This window comes from Coregonus clupeaformis, unplaced genomic scaffold, assembly GCF_020615455.1.
Source record: "Coregonus clupeaformis isolate EN_2021a unplaced genomic scaffold, ASM2061545v1 scaf0755, whole genome shotgun sequence".
Taxonomy (NCBI): domain Eukaryota; kingdom Metazoa; phylum Chordata; class Actinopteri; order Salmoniformes; family Salmonidae; genus Coregonus; species Coregonus clupeaformis.
The window spans coordinates 187,062-212,320 of record NW_025534210.1 but is presented as its reverse complement, the minus strand read 5'-3'; the positions used below and the strand labels follow the sequence as shown (position 1 = coordinate 212,320).

General features: G+C 43.4%; 1 protein-coding gene across 1 annotated transcript; it reads left to right on the top strand.

The window, feature by feature from the left end:
* The first annotated feature begins 384 nt into the window (after nucleotides 1-384).
* On the top strand, nucleotides 385-14,698 carry LOC123485600 (netrin receptor UNC5A-like). Its single transcript, XM_045216624.1, has 4 exons — nucleotides 385-528; nucleotides 7,537-7,701; nucleotides 8,217-8,401; nucleotides 13,547-14,698. Exons 1-4 carry the CDS (start codon nucleotides 385-387, stop codon nucleotides 13,710-13,712), a joined length of 660 nt encoding a protein of 219 aa, XP_045072559.1. The 3' UTR covers nucleotides 13,713-14,698.
* The last annotated feature ends 10,561 nt before the right edge of the window (nucleotides 14,699-25,259 follow it).

The following is a 25,259-nucleotide window of genomic DNA, read 5'->3' as shown; positions in this document are numbered from 1 at the left end:
AACAAAAGTGAAATAAACAATAAATATTAACAGTAAACATTACACTCAGAAGTTTCAAAAGAATAAAGACATTTCAAATGTCATATTATGTATATATACAGTGTTGTAACAATGTGCTCGCTCTCTCTCTGTCTCTCTCTCTCTCTCTCTCTCTCTCTCTCTCTCTCTCTCTCTCTCTCTCTCTCTCTCTCTCTCTCTCTCTCTCTCTCTCTCTCTCTCTCTCTGTGTCTCTCTCTCTCTCTCTCTCTCTGTCTCTCTCTGTCTCTCTCTCTGTCTCTCTGTCTCTCTCTCTCTCTCTCTCTCTCTCTCTCTCTCTCTCTCTCTCTCTCTCTCTCTCTCTCTCTCTCTCTCTCTCTCTCTCTCTCTCTCTCTCTCTAGGAGGTGATGCAGATGGAGAGACAGCTAGGAGGTCGTCTGATTGATGAGCCCCACGTCCTGCTGTTTAAAGACAGCTATCACAACCTGCGACTCTCCATCCACGACATGCCCCAGGCGCACTGGAGGAGCAAACTACTGGCCGGATACCAGGTGGGTTAAAAAGATGTGTTCGTTGTCAGATACACCGGATAGGTGCAGTGAAATGTGTTGTTTTACAGGGTCAGCCATAGCAGTACTGCGCCCCCAAGAGCAAATTAAGGTTTAGTGCTTTGCTCAAGGGCACATCGTTTTACAGCTAATTTCCTGCAATTTCTACACATTTTGCCATAGGGTGGAGAGAAATGTTTGCAGTGATATCTGAGTGAGCGTGACTAACAAAATGAATGGGGGACCCTAACCCACTTTGCAAGCAAAAACATTTTAGCTGCCCCCCCTCTTGACAGCGGCGAGAAACATAGACGTTTTAGAGTTAATTTCCTGCAATTCTACCCATTTTGCCGTGGGGCTTAGAGAAAATGTTTCAATTGTCAAACAAGTTTGCTGCAATTCTACACATTTTGCCATGTGGCAGAGGCAAGATTTATACATTTTATAACTAATTTCATGCAATTCTACTCATTTTGGGTGGAGAGAAATGTTTACAGTGATATGAGTGAGAGTGAATAACAAAATCAATGGGGCCCCCCAGATCGGTAATTCGACAAAGATTACTGCAAGTTTAGATAGCTGGCTAGACTAATTGACCAATTTACAAATGTTTAGCTGACATGGACTAATTGAGTGACAAAACAAGAGAAAAACTGCTGATGCACCACCACATTTCTAAATTGCACCTTGTTTATATTCTACTATTCTAACTCTAAACAGTAAAAAAATGTTGTATATATATATATATATATATATATATATATATATACAGTGAGGGAAAAAAGTATTTGATCACCTGCTGATTTTGTACGTTTGCCCACTGACAAAGAAATGATCAGTCTATAATTTTAATGGTAGGTTTATTTGAACAGTGAGAGACAGAATAACAACAACAAAAATCCAGAAAAACGCATGTCAAAAATGTTATAAATTGATTTGCATTTTAATGAGGGAAATAAGTATTTGACCCCTCTGCAAAACATTACTTAGTACTTGGTGGCAAAACCCTTGTTGGCAATCACAGAGGTCAGACGTTTCTTGTAGTTGGCCACCAGGTTTGCACACATCCCAGGAGGGATTTTGTCCCACTTCTCTTTGCAGATCTTCTCCAAGTCATTAAGGTTTCGAGGCTGACGTTTGGCAACTCGAACCTTCAGCTCCCTCCACAGATTTTCTATGGGATTAAGGTCTGGAGACTGGCTAAGCCACTCCAGGACCTTAATGTGCTTCTTCTTGAGCCACTCCTTTGTTGCCCTGGCTGTGTGTTTTGGGTCATTGTCAATCTGGAATACCCATCCACAACCCATTTTCAATGCCCTGGCTGAGGTTCTCACCCAAGATTTGACGGTACATGGCCCCGTCCATCGTCCCTTTGATGCAGTGAAGTTGTCCTGTCCCCTTAGCAGAAAAACACCCCCAAAGCATAATGTTTCCACCTCCATGTTTGACGGTGGGGATGGTGTTCTTGGGGTCATAGGCAGCATTCCTCCTACTCCAAACACGGCGAGTTGAGTTGATGCCAAAGAGCTCGATTTTGGTCTCATCTGACCACAACACTTTCACCCAGTTCTCCTCTGAATCATTCAGATGTTCATTGGCAAACTTCAGACGGGCCTGTATATATGCTTTCTTGAGCAGGGGGACCTTGCGGGCGCTGCAGGATTTCAGTCCTTCACGGCGTAGTGTGTTACCAATTGTTTTCTTGGTGACTATGGTCCCAGCTGCCTTGAGATCATTGACAAGATCCTCCCGTGTAGTTCTGGGCTGATTCCTCACCGTTCTCATGATCATTGCAACTCCACGAGGTGAGATCTTGCATGGAGCCCCAGGCCGAGGGAGATTGACAGTTCTTTTGTGTTTCTTCCATTTGCGAATAATCGCACCAACTGTTGTCACCTTCTCACCAAGCTGTTTGGCGATGGTCTTGTAGCCCATTCCAGCCTTGTGTAGGTCTACAATCTTGTCCCTGACATCCTTGGAGAGCTCTTTGGTCTTGGCCATGGTGGAGAGTTTGGAATCTGATTGATTGATTGCTTCTGTGGACAGGTGTCTTTTATACAGGTAACAAGCTGAGATTAGGAGCACTTTAAGAGTGTGCTCCTAATCTCAGCTCGTTACCTGTATAAAAGACACCTGGGAGCCAGAAATCTTTCTGATTGAGAGGGGGTCAAATACTTATTTGCCTCATTAAAATGCAAATCAATTTATAACATTTTTTACATGTGTTTTTCTGGATTTTTTTGTTGTTGTTCTGTCTCTCACTGTTCAAATTATCCTACCATTAAAATTATAGACTGATAATTTCTTTGTCAGTGGGCAAACGTACAAAATCAGCAAGGGATCAAATACTTTTTTCCCTCACTGTATATATATTAATTATTTAGTTTTTTGGGAAATTGACCGCCAGTTGCCCATCCCTGTCCTATACAGAGCACCAGGGCCCCTGGTCAAAAGTAGTGCACTACATAGGGAATATAGTGGCATTTGGGACGCGGTCATTATTTCAGTGTTTGGTAACTAGTACATTTTGGTCATTTGAGCATGAGCATGAGAGGTTTAACGAATCACCATGAGGTCTCAGTATCTCTTCAATGCTGCTGATACAACGATGGTCCCTTCATGGTCCCTTTAGGACATGTTCAGATTTTGGGAAGTTTTAATTGAATGTTGTCGGGGTTTATCTTCCGTTGATCATTTGAAATATTTCTAGGATAGAGGGAGTTGAGAGAGTCAGGGACTGCGTGACTTCTGCCTAAAAACCCTTGTGGCCTTGCTTCAGGCTTAGATGGTCAGCGTGCTGTGTCTTCAGAGATGGTCAGTGGGGATTGTGTGTGTAGCAGCCTCCACACTTCCTGTCTGATTGATTCTACTAGGAGCTTCTCTCAAAGGGAGCTCAGATCAAATATAGAACAGTGTATTAATACACCTGGTACTACCTTCACATCCTGATTCCTGGAACCTCTCAGCCTCTCCTCCTCTCTCCTACTCCCTCCCTCCCTCCCTCTCCTACTCCCTCCCTCTCCTCCTCTCTCCTACTCCCTCCCTCCCTCCCTCCCTCTCCTACTCCCTCCCTCCCTCTCTCTCCTACTCCCTCCCTCCCTCTCCTACTCCCTCCCTCCCTCTCTCTCCTACTCCCTCCCTCTCCTCCTCTCTCCTACTCCCTCCCTCCCTCCCTCCCTCTCCTACTCCCTCCCTCCCTCTCTCTCCTACTCCCTCCCTCCCTCCCTCTCCTACTCCCTCCCTCCCTCTCTCTCCTACTCCCTCCCTCTCCTCCTCTCTGCTACTCCCTCCCTCCCTCTCTCTCCTACTCCCTCCCTCTCCTCCTCTCTCCTACTCCCTCCCTCTCCTCCTCTCTCCTACTCCCTCCCTCCCTCTCCTACTCCCTCCCTCCCTCCCTCTCCTACTCCCTCCCTCTCCTCCTCTCTCCTACTCCCTCCCTCCCTCCCTCCCTCTCCTACTCCCTCCCTCCCTCCCTCTCCTACTCCCTCCCTCTCCTCCTCTCTCCTACTCCCTCCCTCCCTCCCTCTCCTACTCCCTCCCTCCCTCTCCTCCTCCCTCCCTCCCTCCCTCTCCTACTCCCTCCCTCCCTCCCTCTCCTTCTCCCTCCCTCTCCTCCTCTCTCCTACTCCCTCCCTCTCCTCCTCTCTCCTACTCCCTCCCTCCCTCCCTCCCTCCCTCCCTCCCTCCCTCCCTCTCCTACTCCCTCCCTCCCTCCCTCCCTCTCCTACTCCCTCCCTCCCTCCCTCTCCTACTCCCTCCCTCCCTCCCTCCCTCCCTCTCCTAATCCCTCCCTCCCTCCCTCCCTCCCTCTCCTACTCCCTCCCTCCCTCCCTCTCCTACTCCCTCCCTCCCTCCCGCCCTCTCCTACTCCCTCCCTCCCTCCCTCCCTCCTCTCTCCTACTCCCTCCCTCCCTCCCTCCCTCCCTCCCTCCCTCCCTCCCTCCCTCCCTCCCTCCCTCCCTCCCTCCCTCCCTCCCTCCCTCCCTCTCCTACTCCCTCCCTCCCTCCCTCCCTCCCTCTCCTACTCCCTCCCTCCCTCCCCGCCCTCTCCTACTCCCTCCCTCCCTCCCTCCCTCCCTCCCTCCCTCTCCCCCTCTCTCCTACTCCCTCCCTCCCTCCAGATCAAATATAGAAAAGTGTATTAATACACCTGGTACTACCTTCACATCCTGACTCCTGGGACCTCTCAGCCTCTCCTCCTCTCTCCTACTCCCTCCCTCCCTCTCCTCCTTTCTCCTACTCCCTCCCTCCGTCTCCTCCTCTCTCCAACTCCCTCCCTCCCTCTCCACCTCTTTCCTTTACCTCCACCTCTCCTCTCCTTCACACCTGCTTGGCCTACTGCAGCTGGAGAGAGCGAGAGAGAGAGAGAGAGAGAGAGAGAGAGAGAGAGAGAGAGAGAGAGAGAGAGAGAGAGAGAGAGAGAGAGAGAGAGAGAGAGAGAGAGAGAAGGGGAGAGAGAGAGAGAGGGAGAGAGGGAGAGAGAGAGAGAGAAGGAGAGAGAGAGAGAGAGAGAGAGAGAGAGAGAGAGTACACACTGGCAGAATACCTGACCACTGTGACTGACCCAAACGTAAGGAAAGCTTTGACTATGTACAGACTCAGTGAGCATTGCTATTGAGAAAGGCCGCCGTAGGCTGACCTGGCTCTCAAGAGAAGACAGGCTATGTGCACACTGCCCACAAAATGAGGTGGAAACTGAGCTGCACTTCCTAACTTCCTGCCAGATGTATGACCATATAAGAGACACATATTTCCCACAGATTACACAGACCCACAAAGAATTCGAAAACAAACCCAATTTTGATAAACTCCCATATCTACTGGGTGAAATACCACAGTGTGCCATCACAGCTGCAAGATTTATGACCTGTTGCCATGAGAAAAGGGCAACCAGTGAAGAACAAACACCATTGTAAATACAACCCATATTTATGTTTATTTATTTTCCCATTTGTACTTTAACTATTTGCACATTGTTACAACACTGTATGTAGACATAATATGACATTTGAAATGTCTTTATTCTTTTGGAACTTCTGAGTGTAATGTTTACTGTTAATATTTATTGTTTATTTCACTTTTGTTTACTATCTACTTCACTTGCTTTGGCAATGTTAACACACGTTTCCCATGCCAATAAAGCCCTTAAATTGAATTGAGAGAGAGTGCTGTGTGAGTGCTGTCTGTGAGCTCCTGTCTTTAACTCTCCTACTCTGAGAGCAGCTGGTCCCTAAAGAGAATACTGTGTCTGTGAGCTCCTGTCTTTAACTCTCCTACTCTGAGAGCAGCTGGTCCCTAAAGAGAATACTGTGTCTGTGAGCTCCTGTCTTTAACTCTCCTACTCTGAGAGCAGCTGGTCCCTAAAGAGAATACTGTGTCTGTGAGCTCCTGTCTTTAACTCTCCTACTCTGAGAGCAGCTGGTCCCTAAAGAGAATACCGTGTCTGTGAGCTCCTGTCTTTAACTCTCCTACTCTGAGAGCAGCTGGTCCCTAAAGAGAATACCGTGTCTGTGAGCTCCTGTCTTTAACTCTCCTACTCTGAGAGCAGCTGGTCATAAAAGCAGCAGCAGTAGCAGAAGCACAATGCATTAGAACAGACACTCAGAGGCTTCGTCCCAAATGGCACCCCTATGGGCCCTGGTCAATAGTAGGGCACTATAAAGGGAATAGGGTGTAATTTGGGACAAGAGTCAGTCTCTTCGCAGCAGTGCAGTCAGAGAAGGCCTTGGTTTCTCTCTCTGGGCTGCTGAAGACTTCCTGTCTGTCTCTGCCAGGTCTCTCTCTCACCTGCTCCTCTCCTGTCCGCCTGGGTCACAGTGCCCCCATTTGGCCACATGTGAGTACTGCAGCTGCTCTCCCCTCTGAAATGACTGGTAATAGTTTGTCCAAGGTGACCCACTGTGTACTGCAGCAGTTCTCCCCTCTGAAATGACTGGTAATGTTTAGATACTAGTTAGTATATATGAATAGTTATATACTAGTTAGTATATATGAATGGTTAGACACTAGTTAGAAATATATGAATGGTTAGAAACTATTTAGTATATATGAATAGCTAGATACTAGTTAGTATATAATGTATGCTTGGTTATGGCCAACCTGTGACCCGAAACAAACTCTTGAGTTGAGAAGCTCTGCTCTGAAATGACTTCTCACTGTGTGAACTAGAGGTGGAGAAAGCAGGCAGTCTGCCCTGGTTTTGTCTGCCTTACCTCTCCCTCTCTCTACCACTCTCTCTATCCCCTCTCTGGCTCCCTCTCCCTCTATTGCCTGTCTGTCTGTCTGTCTGTCTGTCTGTCTGTCTGTCTGTCTGTCTGTCTGTCTGTCTGTCTGTCTGTCTCTCTCTCTCCTCTCTCTCTCTCTCTCTCTCTCTCTCTCTCTCTCTCTCTACCTCTATTACCCCTCTCTCTCTCTCTCTCTCTCTCTCTCTCTCTCTCTCTCTCTCTCTCTCTCTCTCTCTCTCTCTCTCTCTCTCTCTCTCTCTCTCTCTCTCTCTCTCTCTCTCTCTCTCTCTCTCTCTCTCTCTCACTCACTCACCTTACCCCTCTACCTTACCTCAGTGCTTCTCTGAGACATGAATATGGAGCAACGGGGAGAGGATGTAGAACGTTTTAGTCATGAATAAATTCTATCAGCTGGTACCTGACTGGTTTGTAAAGAGAGGAACTGGCGCTTCGGTATCACAAAGTTCTTCTGTTAAAACCTAGTCACTTTAAAATCTTTGGCGTGAAAAAGTTACGGTAGCTTCATGTATTCATAATCTACTCAGAATAGAGACCTGGTTTTCTTCCTCTCTCAGAAACTCTCCATCAACTCAACGACCTGCTCATTTAGAACCGGGATCTTTGGAAACCCGGCTTTCTCCACTAATATAAGTCAACTAAGATCGTGATCATTGTGCTGCTCATACCCTCTCACGGGGCAGCTAGTCACATCTGAAACCTTTGCTTTATATTGGGTCATATTGTGTTGTGTTCTAGACTGTAATGTTAGTCTGTTCTTGTTCTCTAGGAGATCCCGTTCTACCACATCTGGAACGGTTCCCAGCGGTACCTCCACTGTACCTTCGCCCTAGAGCGCCTCAGCCTCAGTACCTGTGAGCTCACCTGTCAGCTGTGTGTCTGGCAGGTGGAGGGGGAGGGACAGAGCTTCAGCCTCGACTTCAACATCGCCAAGGTAGCGCTCATATATATATATACACACGACACGATACTATGATACAATACGCTCCTCCGTGATATACAGTACTACATTACAGAGCTTCAGCCTCGACTTCAACATCGCCAAGGTAGCGCTCATATATATATATACACACGACACGATACTATGATACAATACGCTCCTCCGTGATATACAGTACTACATTACAGAGCTTCAGTCTCGACTTTAACATCACCATGGTAACACTCAGGTCACGTATGATGTATTTCACACAATATGCCCTCTCCAAGATATGTGTTGATATGATATCCAAAGAGATGGACTCCTTTTTCTGGCTCTTAACAATAACAGTTGTTTAATATGTGTGTGGCTGCTACTCTCTATTCCTGTTTATTTGGTTCATATGACCTAAGAAGACAGCAGTTCCCCTGGACTATATAGTTCATGGCTCGTAGCTATACAGGACATGTGTATGTCTCTGTCCCTATGTGTTCCTATATAACCCTTTATATATCCCTCTGGCCCTATAGGACTGTCGGCCCCTGGACTCGGAGTTCCTGCTGATGGACACTAACCCTAACGGGATGGCTCTAGCAGGACCCAGTGCTTTCCAGATCCCCTATCTGATCAGGCAGAAGATCTGCAGCAGCTTGGATACACCTTGTCCCAACGGGGCCGATTGGAGACTGCTGGCCCAGAGACTCAAACTGGACAGGTAACTAACCATAACCCCAACCCTAACCATAACCCTAGGGGGAGTGAACGAGGCCCTATGTATAGGGCTAAAAGATTGGTTTGGGACTGGGCCTATGTATAGAGATTCAATAAACGTTTGGGACAGGGCCCATGCCTCTCCCATTTAACACGGCTAATTTGTCCCAGTAACTTTCTAATTTAAATCAGGCTTCTTTTAAACAGGAAAGAATCAGAGAGAAAACCCTGATCAATTACCTTCCAATGTAACTTCCTCCTGGTAATGAAGTCTATTAGGTACACTTGTCTCATCAGTTGGATTTACCCTAATTCATTACACATTGGATAGGTGCAGTACAGGTCCAATTAGCCCTGTTTGGCTGAACCTAATCCATTCCCATTTAGTTCCCTTAAAGAAACATCTCCTCTGTCGGGTAAAGGGGCAATCTGGGATCAGTATGTCCATGTTCCGACTTTTAAATGAATGATAGACTGCTTGGATAGAAGGGATTTTAGTCCATCTAACATGGATGTATCCTATGGATGTATCCTGCAGCTAATCTAAGACATGCTGTAGTTACGTGTGTGTCTGTGTGTGTGTGCATGGGTACGTGTGTGTGTCTGTGTGTGTGTGCGTGGGTACGTGTGTGTGTCTGTGTGTGTGTGAGTGTATGTGTGTGTGGGAGTGTGTGTGTGTGAATACAAGCAGGCAGAGGTGAACGTGACCAAGCGATAAAACACCAAATGTCAGTATTTGATTTTATCTCCCTACTATACAGAACAGTGTGGTATGAAAGGCTGGTTCTCCCTACTATACAGAACAGTGTGGTATGAAAGGCTGGTTCTCCCTACTATACAGAACAGTGTGGTATGAAAGGCTGGTTCTCCCTACTATACAGAACAGTGTGGTATGAAAGGCTGTTTCTCCCTACTATACAGAACAGTGTGGTATGAAAGGCTGTTTCTCCCTACTATACAGAACAGTGTGGTATGAAAGGCTGGTTCTCCCTACTATACAGAACAGTGTGGTATGAAAGGCTGGTTCTCCCTACTATACAGAACAGTGTGGTATGAAAGGCTGGTTCTCCCTACTATACAGAACAGTGTGGTATGAAAGGCTGTTTCTCCCTACTATACAGAACAGTGTGGTATGAAAGGCTGGTTCTCCCTACTATACAGAACAGTGTGGTATGAAAGGCTGTTTCTCCCTACTATACAGAACAGTGTAGTATGAAAGGCTGGTTCTCCCTACTATACAGAACAGTGTGGTGTGAAAGGCTGTTTCTCCCTACTATACAGAACAGTGTAGTATGAAAGGCTGGTTCTCCCTACTATACAGAACAGTGTGGTATGAAAGGCTGGTTCTCCCTACTATACAGAACAGTGTGGTATGAAAGGCTGGTTCTCCCTACTATACAGAACAGTGTGGTATGAAAGGCTGTTTCTCCCTACTATACAGAACAGTGCGGTGTGAAAGGCTGTTTATCCCTACTATACAGAACAGTGTAGTATGAAAGGCTGGTTCTCCCTACATTACAGAACAGTGTAGTATGAAAGGCTGTTTCTCCCTACTATACAGAACAGTGTGGTATGAAAGTCTGGTTCTCCCTACTATACAGAACAGTGTGGTGTGAAAGGCTGTTTCTCCCTACTATACAGAACAGTGTGGTATGAAAGGCTGGTTCTCCCTACTATACAGAACAGTGTGGTATGAAAGGCTGGTTCTCCCTACTATACAGAACAGTGTGGTATGAAAGGCTGGTTCTCCCTACTATACAGAACAGTGTGGTATGAAAGGCTGGTTCTCCCTACTACACAGAACAGTGTGGTGTGAAAGGCTGTTTCTCCCTACTATACAGAACAGTGTGGTATGAAAGGCTGGTTCTCCCTACTATACAGAACAGTGTGGTGTGAAAGGCTGTTTCTCTCTACTATACAGAACAGTGTGGTGTGAAAGGCTGTTTCTCCCTACTATACAGAACAGTGTAGTATGAAAGGCTGGTTCTCCCTACTATACAGAACAGTGTGGTATGAAAGGCTGGTTCTCCCTACTATACAGAACAGTGTGGTATGAAAGGCTGGTTCTCCCTACTATACAGAACAGTGTGGTATGAAAGGCTGGTTCTCCCTACTATACAGAACAGTGTGGTGTGAAAGGCTGTTTCTCTCTACTATACAGAACAGTGTGGTATGAAAGGCTGGTTCTCCCTACTATACAGAACAGTGTGGTATGAAAGGCTGGTTCTCCCTACTATACAGAACAGTGTGGTATGAAAGGCAGGTTCTCCCTACTATACAGAACAGTGTGGTATGAAAGGCTGTTTCTCCCTACTATACAGAACAGTGTGGTATGAAAGGCTGGTTCTCCCTACTATACAGAACAGTGTGGTATGAAAGGCTGTTTCTCCCTACTATACAGAACAGTGTGGTATGAAAGGCTGGTTCTCCCTACTATACAGAACAGTGTGGTATGAAAGGCAGGTTCTCCCTACTATACAGAACAGTGTGGTATGAAAGGCTGGTTCTCCGCTCTGTTAGTTGTGGCCCTGTATGTCGGCTGGGATGGTGAGGTGATCTGTTCCTGTAGAATACAATACAGTATCTTCTCCCACCTGCCTGACTGTCTGTTTGATGTCCACACACACACACACACACACACACACACACACACACACACACACACACACACACACACACACACACACACACACACACACACACACACACACACACACACACACACACACACACACACACACACACACACACACACACACACACACACCCTCGCTGAAAATAAGCCTGAAAAATTGTCTGAACGCTTTGTCATTCCATTAAAGTGATTTTCACTGCAGTAGGTTAGCAGGAGAGAGTGAAGAATTACAAAGGTCCAGCTGTGTTCCCTATCCAACCGTGGTGAAGCTGAAGGACTGACAGGCTTGCTGACCTTCCTCTACCCTCAACCTCTCCTCACACCCCGACCCCCAACCCTCTACCCCCGACCTCTAGGCTAGTTCCCCCCTCACCTTGATGTGGTACACCCTGCATCGCAGTGCTAGCTGTGCCACTAGAGATCCTGGTTCGAATCCAGGCTCTGTCGTAGCCGGCCGCGACTGGGAGACCCATGGGGCGGCGCACAATTGGCCCAGCATCGTCCAGGGTAGGGGAGGGGAATGGCCGGCAGGGATGTAGCTCAGTTGGTAGAGCATGGCGTTTGCAACGCCAGGGTTGTGGGTTCGTTTCCCACGGGGGGGGCCAGTATGAAAAATAAAAATAATAATGTATGCACTCACTAACTGTAAGAGCGTCTGCTGGATAAGAGCGTCTGCTAAATGAATAAAATGTAAAATGTACACAACAACACTTAAATCCCCAGACAGTAGGAGGATCAGAAAAAGGCCAATACATGGAACGAGCCACTCCAGATACCTCAGCTGTCATCCTCCACATCACATATTCTACTGAGCTGAAGGACTGGTCTGCGTCTCAAATGGCACCCTATTCCCTATATAGTGCACTACTTCTGACCGGAGGCCCTTAGGGCTCTTGTCAAAAGAAGTGCACTATATAGGGAATAGGGGTGCCATTTGGGATGCAAGCAACATGTGAGGAAGGACAGGGGTCATTGCATTTAGGTCTATTGATTGGTTGGGTTTGATGTGAAAGGTTAAGGCCTGGAAGTGGAAAAGGTCATTTCCTACTTTAAATGTGAACGATCTTTATGGGATTTATTAAATGTTTTATGTGTGATTTATGTTGGACATTTTTATAATCAAATGCAAAAAGGGGATCCTAACTGCTGAAGGGGAAGGGATATGACTTCTAAAAGGAATGGTTTGATGTATATTGTTGTGCTTGCAGAAGTATACTATATTATAAACTGGGTGGTTTGAGCCTGAATGCTGATTGGCTGAAAGCCGTGGTATATCAGGCCGTATACCATGGGTATGACAAAACATTTCTTTTCACTGCTCTAATTACGTTGGTAACCAGTTTATAATAGCAATAAGGCACCTCGGGGGTTTGTGATATATGACCATTATACCACGGTTAAGGGCTGTGTCCAGGTACTCCGTGTTGCGTCGTGCTTAAGAACAGCCTTTAGCTGTGGTATATTGGCCATATACCACACCCCCTCGGGCCTTATTGCTTAAGTATAGTATAGTACCGTGTAGTGTAGGATAATATAGTGTAGTGTAATGTAGTATAGTGTGTAGTGTAGTACAGTATTTAGTGTAGTATAGTGTAGGATAGTGTAGTATACTATAGTGTAGTATAGTGTAGTATACTATAGTGTAGTGTAGTGTAGTATAGTGTGTAGTGTAGTATAGTATAGTGTGTATTATAGTGTAGTATAGTGTAGTATAGTGTAGTATAGTGTAGTATAGTGTAGTATAGTGTGTAGTAGAGTGTATTATAGTGTAGTATGGTGTAGTATAGTGTGGTATAGTGTAGTATAGTGTAGTATAGTGTAGTATAGTGTAGTATAGTGTAGTATAGTGTGTAGTATAGTGTATTATAGTGTATTATAGTGTGGTATAGTGTAGTATAGTATGTAGTATAGTGTGTAGTATAGTGTAGTATAGTGTATAGTGTAGTATAGTGTATTATAGTGTAGTATAGTGTAGTATAGTGTAGTATAGTGTAGTATGGTGTGTAGTATAGTATATTATAGTGTATTATATGGTGTAGTATAGTGTAGTATAGTGTGTAGTATAGTGTATTATAGTGTGGTATAGTGTAGTATAGTGTGGTATAGTGTAGTATAGTGTGGTATAGTGTAGTATAGTGTGGTATAGTGTAGTATAGTGTGGTATAGTGTAGTATAGTGTGGTATAGTGTATAGTATAGTATAGTATAGTAAGGATGCAGAGGAACACAGAGTACGTCAGTAACTTGATGACTGCACTTTACAGTGCAGTATTGGGGGAAGGACACATCAACAAGGGACAAGAAACAACACAGAGACAACATGACTGGATAAATGAACTTTACGAGATATCAAATAAATAATGAAAAATAATCTCTCTCCTCTCCTCTCCTCTCCTCTCCTCTCCTCTCCTCTCCTCTCCTCTCCTCTCCTCTCCTCTCCTCTCCTCTCCTCTCCTCTCCTCTCCTCTCCTCTCCTCTCCTCTCCTCTCCTCTCCTCTCCTCTCCTCCTCTCCAGGCACATGAGTTTCTTTGCATCCAAGGCGAGTCCAACCAGTGTGATTCTGGACCTGTGGGAGGCCCAACACTTCCACAGTGGAAACCTGAACCAGCTGGCCACCGTCATGGCCGACATCGGCAAGCAGGAAGCTATGATCTTCCTGGTCTCAGACGGAGACTGCTAGCCCTGGCTCTGTCCCAATTCTACACCCTATTCCCTAGATAGTGCACCAAAGTAGGGGACTACCTAGGTATTAGGGTGCCATTTGAGATCGGTCCCCTAAAGAGGGAGAGGACTTGAACAGGGTAGAATTTACAGACACAAGAGAGAAGAGAAGAGAAGAACACTCCCTCTCCCTCCTCTCCTCGATGAGAAAAGAGGAGCTAAACAGAACCAGGATTTGGGAACAGGGTTCATGTATGTTATGTTAGATCTATCTATCCTCCCATGTCTCCATTCAGAACCCGGATGTCTGGAGAAAGCAGGACCTGGGAGTGAGCTGGTCCTGTGAGGTTGTTTCTGGGTGAAGTGCTTTTTGTCAAAGTAAGGCAGGGATTCAACCCGTGTAGTGCTGTCGACAATGCATATTTTAAAGGCAATGTGCCCACATTTTGCGGAGATCACATTCAAGGGTAAAACGCTGCAGATGTCGGCTCGATTGGTTTTGCCTTTAAAAGGCGCGTAGTCGACAAAACATGAACGGATTGAATCCTGGTCCAGAGCTACTATGCCACAGGACTGTAGAGGACATCTGGTACACGGTATGGTATACCACTATGGCAGACAGGTGTACAAAGACCTCTTTATGTTGTTTAAAGTCAAGTTCAGTAGCCATCAAAAGGTTGAACGTATAACCTTATATCCAAGAGACTTAGGATCAGATGACCGACAAGCATTTACAACACATGGGCCATACTTGGCCACAAAGTAGCAATATGCAAAATAATCATATTATCCATCACGAAAGGACAACGTCAAGTTGGATCGTTTCTGCTTATGTTAGTCAGAGACAAACACGATCACGTTCAATATCTCATCTAAACCCCCCCCAGAGAAATTGAACTGTTTTGCCACTCTCTTACCAATGTGTGGTCAAACAGCAGAGTAGATTTATTTCTGCAACTGGCTCGACCATATTGTGAAGGAAAACACAAGGTTATCACTAGGGTCTATGACAGGGTTCTTCAATTCCGGTCCTGGAGGGCCAAAACACTTCTGTTTTTTTATTTCTACCTGGTAGTTAATTGCACTCACCTGGTGTCCCAGGTCTGAATTTAGCCCCTGATTAGAAGGAGAGGATGAAAAACAGAGGTGTTTCGGCCCTCCAGGACCGGAATTGAAGAACCCTGCTATAGGCTCAAGACCTAATGTAGATGTTCCTTTTTTTGCTTCAAATGTAATAGTACCAAATGTATCATGGTGAGATTTCGTATTTATCAAATTCCTCAGTTCCTTAAGGTGCGATAGGGCCAAGGGGCATTCTCTCTCTCTCTCTCTCTCTCTCTCTCTCTCTCTCTCTCTCTCTCTCTCTCTCTCTCTCTCTCTCTCTCTCTCTCTCTCTCTCTCTCTCTCTCTCTCTCTCTCTCTCTCTGCTCTCTCTCTCTCTCTCTCTCTCTCTCTCTCTCTCTCTCTCTCTTTCTCTCTCTCTTAAAAACTCATTTCTGAAGTGGCATTTGCTTCTGATGACTTTACGTATGTGTCCCAAATGGCACCCTATTCCCTCTATAGTGCATAGGGCCTTGGTGTAATAGGGTGCCATTTGGGACATAGCCTAAGCCAGTGAGAGACGGGTTGTTGAAGCAGCATTTTAACCAGAAGGGACATTCAGAGTTGTTGAAGCAGCATTTTAACCAGAAGGGACATTCAGAGTTGTTGAAGCAGTATTTTAACCAGAAGGGACATTCAGAGTTGTTGAAGCAGCATTTTAACCAGAAGGGACATTCAGAGTTGTTGAAGCAGCATTTTAACCAGAAGGGACATTCAGAGTTGTTGAAGCAGCATTTTAACCAGAAGGGACGTTCAGAGTTGTTGAAGCAGCATTTTAACCAGAAGGGACGTTCAGAAGAGATCCTTTGTCCTCCATGGTGAGTAATGTAACAGAAAGAACTGCTGGCAGAGAATCTGACAACTAATTATAATTTCCCAAATAACTTTCACTGAAACGGATAGTTACTTATGCAGCCTAGTGTTTTCATAATTCATAACGTTGTGTGGTGGTGGGCGAGGAATTCTCATTCTCTGAGTGTGACACAGGTCACCTGTCTCCTATGCCCTGTTAACACCTTGGAGAGAGTCAGAGAGGATTACTGATAATACTGCACCTCCTCTGTGAGTTTACCACTTTCCCAACAACACTTTTCCTCCTCTGTGAGTGTACCACTTTACCAACAACACTTTTCCACAACAGCACAACAAATGAGGCAGATAGTCTAACCATGAAATCAAGAATACACAGCTATAGACTATTTACTGTCAACAGAATACACAGCTATATACTATTTACTGTCAACAGAATAAACAGCTATAGACTATTTACTGTCAACAGAATACACAGCTATATACTATTTACTGTCAACAGAATACACAGCTATAGACGATTTACTGTCAACAGAATACACAGATATAGACTATTTACTGTCAACAGAATACACAGCTATAGACTATTTACTGTCAACAGAAAACACAGCTATAGACTATTTACTGTCAACAGAATACACAGCTATAGACTATTTACTGTCGACAGAATACACAGCTATAGAATATTTACTGTCAACAGAATACACAGCTATAGACTATTTACTGTCAACAGACTACACAGCTATAAACAATATTTACTGTCAACAGAATACACAGCGATATACTATTTACTGTCAACAGAATACACAGCTATAGACTATTTAATGTCAACAGAATACACAGCTATAGACTATTTACTGTCAACAGAATACACAGCTGCATACTATTTACTGTCAAAAGAATACACAGATATAGACTATTTACTGTCAACAGAATACACAGCTATAGACTATTTACTGTCAACAGAATACACAGCTATAAACTATTTACTTTCAACAGAATACACAGCTATAGACTATTTACTGTCAACAGAATACACAGCTATAGACTATTTACTGTCAACAGAATACACAGCTATAGACTATTAACTGTCAACAGAATACACAGATATAGACTATTAACTGTCAACAGAATACACAGCTATAGACTATTTACTGTCAACAGAATACACAGCTATAGACTATTATCTGTCAACATAATACACAGCTATATACTATTTACTGTCAACAGAAAACACAGCTATAGACTATTAACTGTCAACAGAGTACACAGCTATAGACTATTTACTGTCAACAGAATACACAGCTATAGACTATTTACTGTCAACAGAATACACAGCTATAAACTATTTACTGTCTACAGAATACACAGCTATATACTATTTACTGTCAACAGAATACACAGCTATAGACTATTTACTTTCAACAGAGTACACAGCTATAGACTATTTAACTGTCAACAGAATACACAGATATAGACTATTTACTGTCAACAGAATACACAGCTATAAACTATTTACTGTCAACAGAATACACAGCTATAGACTATTTACTGTCAACAGAAAACACAGCTATAGACTATTTACTGTCAACAGAATACACAGCTATAAACTATTTACTGTCAACAGAATACACAGCTATAGACTATTTACTGTCAACAGAAAACACAGCTATAGACTATTTACTGTCAACAGAATACACAGCTATAGACTATTAACTGTCAACAGAATACACAGCTATAAACTATTTACTGTCAACAGAATACACAGCTATAGACTATTATCTGTCAACAGAATACACAGCTATATACTAATTACTGTCAACAGAATACACAGCTATAGACTATTTACTGTCAACAGAATACACAGCTATAGACTATTATCTGTCAACAGAATACACAGCTATATACTAATTACTGTCAACAGAATACACAGATATAGACTATTTACTGTCAACAGAATACACAGCTATAAACTATTTACTGTCAACAGAATACACAGCTATAGACTATTTACTGTCAACAGAAAACACAGCTATAGACTATTTACTGTCAACAGAATACACAGCTATAAACTATTTACTGTCAACAGAATACACAGCTATAGACTATTTACTGTCAACAGAAAACACAGCTATAGACTATTTACTGTCAACAGAATACACAGCTATAGACTATTAACTGTCAACAGAATACACAGCTATAAACTATTTACTGTCAACAGAATACACAGCTATAGACTATTATCTGTCAACAGAATACACAGCTATATACTAATTACTGTCAACAGAATACACAGCTATAGACTATTATCTGTCAACAGAATACACAGCTATAGACTATTTACTGTCAACAGAATACACAGCTATAGACTATTTACTGTCAACAGAATACACAGCTATAGACTATTTACTGTCAACAGAATACACAGCTATAGACTAATTACTGTCAACAGAATACACAGCTATATACTATTTACTGTCAACAGAATACACAGCTATAGACGATTTACTGTCAACAGAATACACAGCTATAGACTAATTACTGTCAACAGAATAAACAGCTATAGACTATTTACTGTCAACAGAATACACAGCTATAGACTATTTACTGTCAACAGAATACACAGCTATAGACTATTTACTGTCAACAGAATACACAGCTACATACTATTTACTGTCAACAGAATACACAGCTATAGACTATTAACTGTCAACAGAATACACAGCTATAAACTATTTACTGTCAACAGAATACACAGCTACATACTATTTACTGTCAACAGAATACACAGCTATAGACTATTTACTGTCAACAGAATACACAGCTACATACTATTTACTGTCAACAGAATACACAGCTATAGACTATTTACTGTCAACAGAATACACAGCTATAGACTATTTACTGTCAACAGAATACACAGCTACATACTATTTACTGTCAACAGAATACACAGCTATAGACTATTTACTGTCAACAGAATACACAGCTATAAACTATTTACTGTCAACAGAATACACAGCTATAGACTATTTACTGTCAACAGAATACACAGCTATAGACTATTTACTGTCAACAGAATACACAGCTATAGACTATTTACTGTCAACAGAATACACAGCTACATACTATTTACTGTCAACAGAATACACAGCTATAGACTATTTACTGTCAACAGAATACACAGCTATAAACTATTTACTGTCAACAGAATACACAGCTATAGACTATTTACTGTCAACAGAATACACAGCTATAGACTATTTACTGTCAACAGAATACACAGCTATAGACTATTTACTGTCAACAGAATACACAGCTATAGACTATTTACTGTCAACAGAATACACAGCTATAGACTATTTACTGTCAACAGAATACACAGCTATAGACTATTTACTGTCAACAGAAAACACAGCAACAGCAAAACAGATGAGGCAGGTACACTGCCCATGAAACCGGCACTATTTACTATCTTAAGCTTTGTTGACGTCCAACGAATCAAGCATTTATTAAAATAATAACAATTTAATTTACAAAGTGGTGCTTTCCCAGTGGTATGGTGGTGGAGTCCCCTATGGGCCCTTGTCAAAAGTTGTGAACTATAAAGTGAAATAGGGTGCCGTTTGAGACACAGACATAGTCCTCAGATTCAGGGTCGTGTTGAAAGAGAGAGAGAGCCCCCTCCGTCCCTTCAATTACAGTCATCATTCCTTTCAGTTCCTTCCTCCCGCTCACCCTTCACGATCTGCTCCTTTCTTTGACCTGTGAAAGACTCCTCTCGAAGACTCGCTAGTGCTTTCATGATTGCCAGTCAGTTTTACCTGGAATGTATATTTACGTTTTTTTTTTTTTTTTCTTGTGGACACAATGGCATTGAGAGTATGTGATAGCTCTTTACCTAGAATAACAACGGTCATGACGTATCCAAGTTTTTCTGAACGCTGGCATTCTTTCTCGTTTGCAGTTCTGTGAGTCTCGCTAAAACTCCCTCTTTCAAACGAACCATAACAACCCAGGTCAAGGACATTTTCTGTTCAATATATTATTACGGAACATAGTCCAAACAGACTACTCTGTCCATTGTTCCTGCTGTTGATGCTTCACGCTCTTTCACAACATAACTAGTCTAGTAACACCATGGAGGAATAAGCCCTTTGTTTTCGATTATGTGGGAATAGCTACTTCATCATAATGTAGACTGAACAAAACTATAAACGCAACATGCAACAATTTCAAAGATTTTACTGAGTTACAGTTCATAGAATGAAATCAGTCAATTGAAATAAATTCATTAGGCCCTAATCTATGGACTGGACAGGGGCGAAGCCATGGGTGGGCCTGGGAGGGCATAGGCCCACCCACTGGGGAGCCAGTTCCACCCACAGGGGAGCCAGGCCCAGCCAATCAGAATGGGTTTTCCCCACAAAAGGGCTTTATTACAGACAGAAATACTCCTCAGCACCCCCCTTCCCTCTCGTCAGACGGTCCCGCAGGTGAAGAAGCCAGATGTGGAGGTCCTGGGCTGGTGTGGTTACACGTGGTCTGCGGTTGTGAGGCCGGTTGGCTGTACTGCCAAATTCTCTATATCGATGTTGGAGGCGGCTTATGGTAGAGAAATGAACATCCAATTCTATGGCAACAGCTCTGTTGGACATTCCTGCAGTCCGCATACCAATTGCACGCTCCCTCAAAACTTGAAACATCTGTGGCATTGTGTTGTGTGACAAAACTGCACATTTTAGGGCCTCCCGAGTGACGCAGCGGTCTAAGGCACTGCATCGCAGTGCTAGAGGCGTCACTACAGACCCGGGCTGTCTGCTGTATCACAACCGGCCGTGATCGGGAGTCCCATACGGCGGAGCACAATTGGCCCAGCGTCGTCCGGGTTAGGGGAGGGTTTGGCTGTGGGGGGGCTTCACTTGGCTTATCGCGCTCTAGCGACTCCTTGTGGCAGGCCGGGCACCTGCAGGCTGACCTCGGTCGTCAGGTGAACAGTGTTTCCTCCGACACATTGGTGTGGCTGGTTTCCGGGTTAAGTGGGCGGGTTTTAAGAAGCGCGGTTTGGCGGGTAATTTTTCGGATGACGCATGACTCGACCTTCGCCTCCTGAGCCCGTTGGGGAGTTGCAGCGATGAGACAAGATCGAAATTGGGGAGAATAAATAATATATGCACATTTTAGAGTGGCCTTTTACTGTCCTCAGCACAAGGTGCACCTGTGTAATGATCACGCTGTTTAATCAGCTTCTTGATATGCCACACCTGTCAGGTGGATGGATTATCTTGGCAAAGGAGAAATGCTCACTAACAGGGACGTAAACTAAGTTGAGAGAAATACACTTTTTGTGTGTATGGAACATTTCTGGGAACTTTTATTTCAGCTCATAAAACATGGGACCAACCCTTTTATATGTTGCATTTATATTTTTGTTCAGTATAGTATGTAAATACTTTTCTAAAGCTTTACATACTGTTTGTCAGCAGAATTGGTAACCAAAGTTTTATGAATACCATTTGAGGCCGCTTCATCTTCTGAACAACATTAGTGAATGGCCGTAGTTCTGTTCCAAATGGCACCCTAGTCTCTATTTAGTGCACTACTTAAGACCAGGGCACCCATAGGGATCTGGTCAAAAGTAGTGCACTATATAGGGAATAGGGTGCCATTTGGGACTCACCCCATATTGTCAGTGAATTACCACATACATCAGTTTTCCTCTTACTTTGTTCCTATAATGCTAATTACATCAAAACAAATAGTTTTATAATTTCCTTGCCTTCCCAATTGTGTTGTTGTTCTAAAAGCGTTTTTTCATACTATTTGTTTTACCAGTAATACAAAAGTTTATTATATCACTACTTTGTATAGAAATGTACATTATATTTTAATATGGAGCCAAAAAAAGACAAGTTAAAAACATTTTAAACAAACTGCCGTAACATTTGTCAAAGTATAATTCTGTAACGTGTTTGCCTACCGCTACACTGGTAACTACTGGAGACAGAACACCAATACCGCTACACTGGTAACTACTGGAGACAGAACACCAATACCGCTACACTGGTAACTACTGGAGACAGAACACCAATACCGCTACACTGGTAACTACTGGAGACAGAACACCAATACCGCTACACTGGTAACTACTGGAGACAGAACACCAATACCGCTACACTGGTAACTACTGGAGACAGAACACCAATACCGCTACACTGGTAACTACTGGAGACAGAACACCAATACCGCTACACTGGTAACTACTGGAGACAGAACACCAATACCGCTACACTGGTAACTACTGGAGACAGAACACCAATACCGCTACACTGGTAACTACTGGAGACAGAACACCAATACCGCTACACTTGTAACTACTGGAGACAGAACACCAATACCGCTACACTGGAGACAGAACATCAATACCGCTACACTGGTAACTACTGGAGACAGAACACCAATACCGCTACACTGGTAACTACTGGAGACAGAACACCAATACCGCTACACTGGTAACAGAACACCAATACCGCTACACTGGTAACTACTGGAGACAGAACACCAATACCACTACACTGGTAACTACTGGAGACAGAACACCAATACCGCTACACTGGTAACTACTGGAGACAGAACACCAATACCGCTACACTGGTAACTACTGGAGACAGAACACCAATACTACAACACACACAATCCCTACAAGCTCTCAGTCTCACATCAGAATTAGACGTTCATCCATGTTTCTCAAACGTCAAATTTCGAATTTGTTCCAAACGTCAAATTTCAAAGTGTTTAAGGTTAGGTTTAGGCATTAACTCCAAATTTGTAAGGTTAGGGTTAGGTTTAGGCATTAAATCCGAAATCTTGAGGTTAGGCATTAACTCTGAATGGTTAAGGTAAGGGTTAAGATTTGGGATAGGCTTAAAACAAAAATAGCAAAGACAACAACCTGGCGAAACTGAAACCTACTTGAAGCTAACAGCGCTCACAGTTGCCCCTAGTGGGGCCGATTTCCACATCATCTCAAGATGTCCTCAGACATGGATGGACGTTGAATACTGACTTGTATCACGGGTGACCTGCCTGGACAATCCACTGTGTTAACTAGGTATACTAAACACCACATAAGATGATCCGTGGCAGTTCTGTAGTGAGATAATGAGTGTGTGTCTGCGTGTGAGTGAGTAGTAGTTATCACCCTTTCCGTGATGAACAGTGATGTGCTTTCTAAGGCACATAACAGCCGAGTATCTCACCAACCCCAGGGGGACATTGGACCCAAGGGCTCCCACCCACCCACTCACTACAGATAACATCTAACTTGGCAGGTGTCCCAAATGGCACCCTATTCCCTATGTAGTGCACTACCTTTGACCAGGGCCAATGTATGCACTACCTAGGGAATAGGGTGCCATTTGGGACGCAGCCTTTGTCTGACACAATCATCACTAGCTTCCATAATGGATGACAAATGCCATTTCCCTCACAAAGCATTTCTTCTCTCTCAGTTTGACAGTTTCTTAAATGACATGGACGCTTTACCAAGAGGGGTTAGTCTCTGCTTAGATGGAATAACTGATACCTTTCACGCACTGTCCATTTCCTCAGCTTCATTCATTGTTATTCAGTGTCAAGAATGTGTGCGTGCGTTCTTGACGTTTTTACTCTGACTGAATTCAATTTCCTTTTTGAACAGAAAATAATCGACTTCTGTACCTGTGAATGTTTTTCTATTTCTTTCCTTGATTCAATGTTCCTTGCCTTTCTGCAAGTAAAAAAATGCTGTATTTATCTCACGCAACACAGCGCTTATGCAATTCTAAAATTCCTTTTTCTGTTTTTAAACTTTTTCTCTTCATTGTCACTGAGTATACCAAACATTCGGAACGCCTTCCTAATATTGAGTCTTGCCCGTTCACCCTCAGAATGGCACACACACACAATCCATGTCTCAATTGTCTCAAGGCTTAAAAATCCTTCTTTAACCTGTCTCCTCCCCTTCATCTACACTGATTGAGGTGGATTTAACAAGTGACATCAATACGGGATCATAGCTTTCACCTGGATTCACCTGGTCATTCTAGGTGTCCTTAATGTTTTGTATACAAAGTGTAAATTGTTGTCAAAAAACTTTGAGCTGAGGTGGAAGGGAGGTTTTTCTGTAAAGTTTTCAGACGATGATGATGATGATGATGATGATGGTTTCTAAGTGTTTCAATGTTTACTTGGCCTTATGTATATATCTAACGATGACATTTCAGAAAGGTATGTATAGTACTTCAACCTGAAATCCATGTAAATAAATTATATATTGTTAAAACAACGACTGAATCGTTTACTTTCAGTGCTTGTAGTCAAGCAGAAGACCCTGGGGACGCGTCCCCAATGACACCTCATTCCCTTTATAGCGCACTACTTTTGACTAGCGCCCTATGGGGGTCTGGCCAAAAGTAGTGCACTACGTAGGGAATAGGGTGCCATTTGAGATGTATCCCTTGGCTTGCCTGTGTGTCTTCATGTCATTGCGGTGATTCAAAATGTATAGCGGTAGATGCTTGACGTTGCCCTCTGAAGAACATCTCTGGCTTGACAACCTGCTGAGAGCTAGAGTAGCGGAACTGATAGGAGTCGTCAGGGACAAGGTTGCATTAAAGTTAGTGAGTCAGATAGCATAGCTCACTCCAAAATCTTGTCACATTTGTATACCTATAAAAGTGGAGACCCTGGCTCGGGGTAGTGGCTAGGGAGTAGGTATTTATAAAGTTACGGTGGCCCTAAGGGGGAGGGGAGACTATGTCTAGGGAGTAGGTACGGTGGCCCTAAGGACCATTTTGAAAGTTACTTTGCCTTTTAGGGCAACTGTAAGTAGGTGCTGAGGGTGGATTTGTATTTGAGGGTTAGGTCATTTTTTTGACATGAAACTCATGGATAACAGTCAGACAAAGACAGAATGAAAAGATACTATGGAAGAATGCAGACATTTTTTTATTGATTAACTGGTTCTAACACACAATACAGCTCCTCTATCAAGGATATCAATTATTTAGCTAAAAACATCTCTTGCATGTACACATGAATACAGCAGTTTTTCATTTTCGAATGTAAGTATTATTGTAAAGATCAATGCAAAGCTTGAAAAGGCACTTGGTATACGATACTTTAATACAAACAAATAGTAAAATATCTATATTTTTAATTATTCTATTATTACAATCCTATTGTTCTTGGAGCAGATGTTGACTTCATGGTATCATGTGTACAAAAGTAGGATTGGGTTCATATCAGAAGGGAACTAATCTCAATAGTCAGCGAACATAGTACATTACACAATCATTTGGTTTCAAACACACCCATCAAATAACTACACTGAACAAAAATATAAACGCAACGTGTAAAGTGTTGGTCCCCACGTTTCATGAGCTGAAATGATCCCGGAAATTTTCCATACGCACAAAAAAACGTATTTTCTCTCAAATGTTGTGCACAAATTTGTTTACATCCCTGTTAGTGAGCATTTCTCCTTTGCCAAGATAATCCATCCACCTGACATCCGTGGCATATAAAAAAGCAGATTAAACAGCATGATCATTACACAGGTGCACCTTGTGCTGGGGACAATGAAAGTCCACTCTAAAATGTGCAGTTTTGTCAC

What these genes read in the sequence shown, in the direction of transcription:
- LOC123485600 (XM_045216624.1), top strand. Translation starts at nt 385, where the DNA reads ATGCAGATGGAGAGACAGCTAGGAGGTCGTCTGATTGATGAGCCCCAC. An exon ending in AACTACTGGCCGGATACCAG is followed by an intron (nt 529 to 7,536) that starts GTGGGTTAAAAA and finishes CTTGTTCTCTAG; the next exon opens with GAGATCCCGTTCTACCACAT. An exon ending in CAGAGACTCAAACTGGACAG is followed by an intron (nt 8,402 to 13,546) that starts GTAACTAACCAT and finishes CCTCCTCTCCAG; the next exon opens with GCACATGAGTTTCTTTGCAT.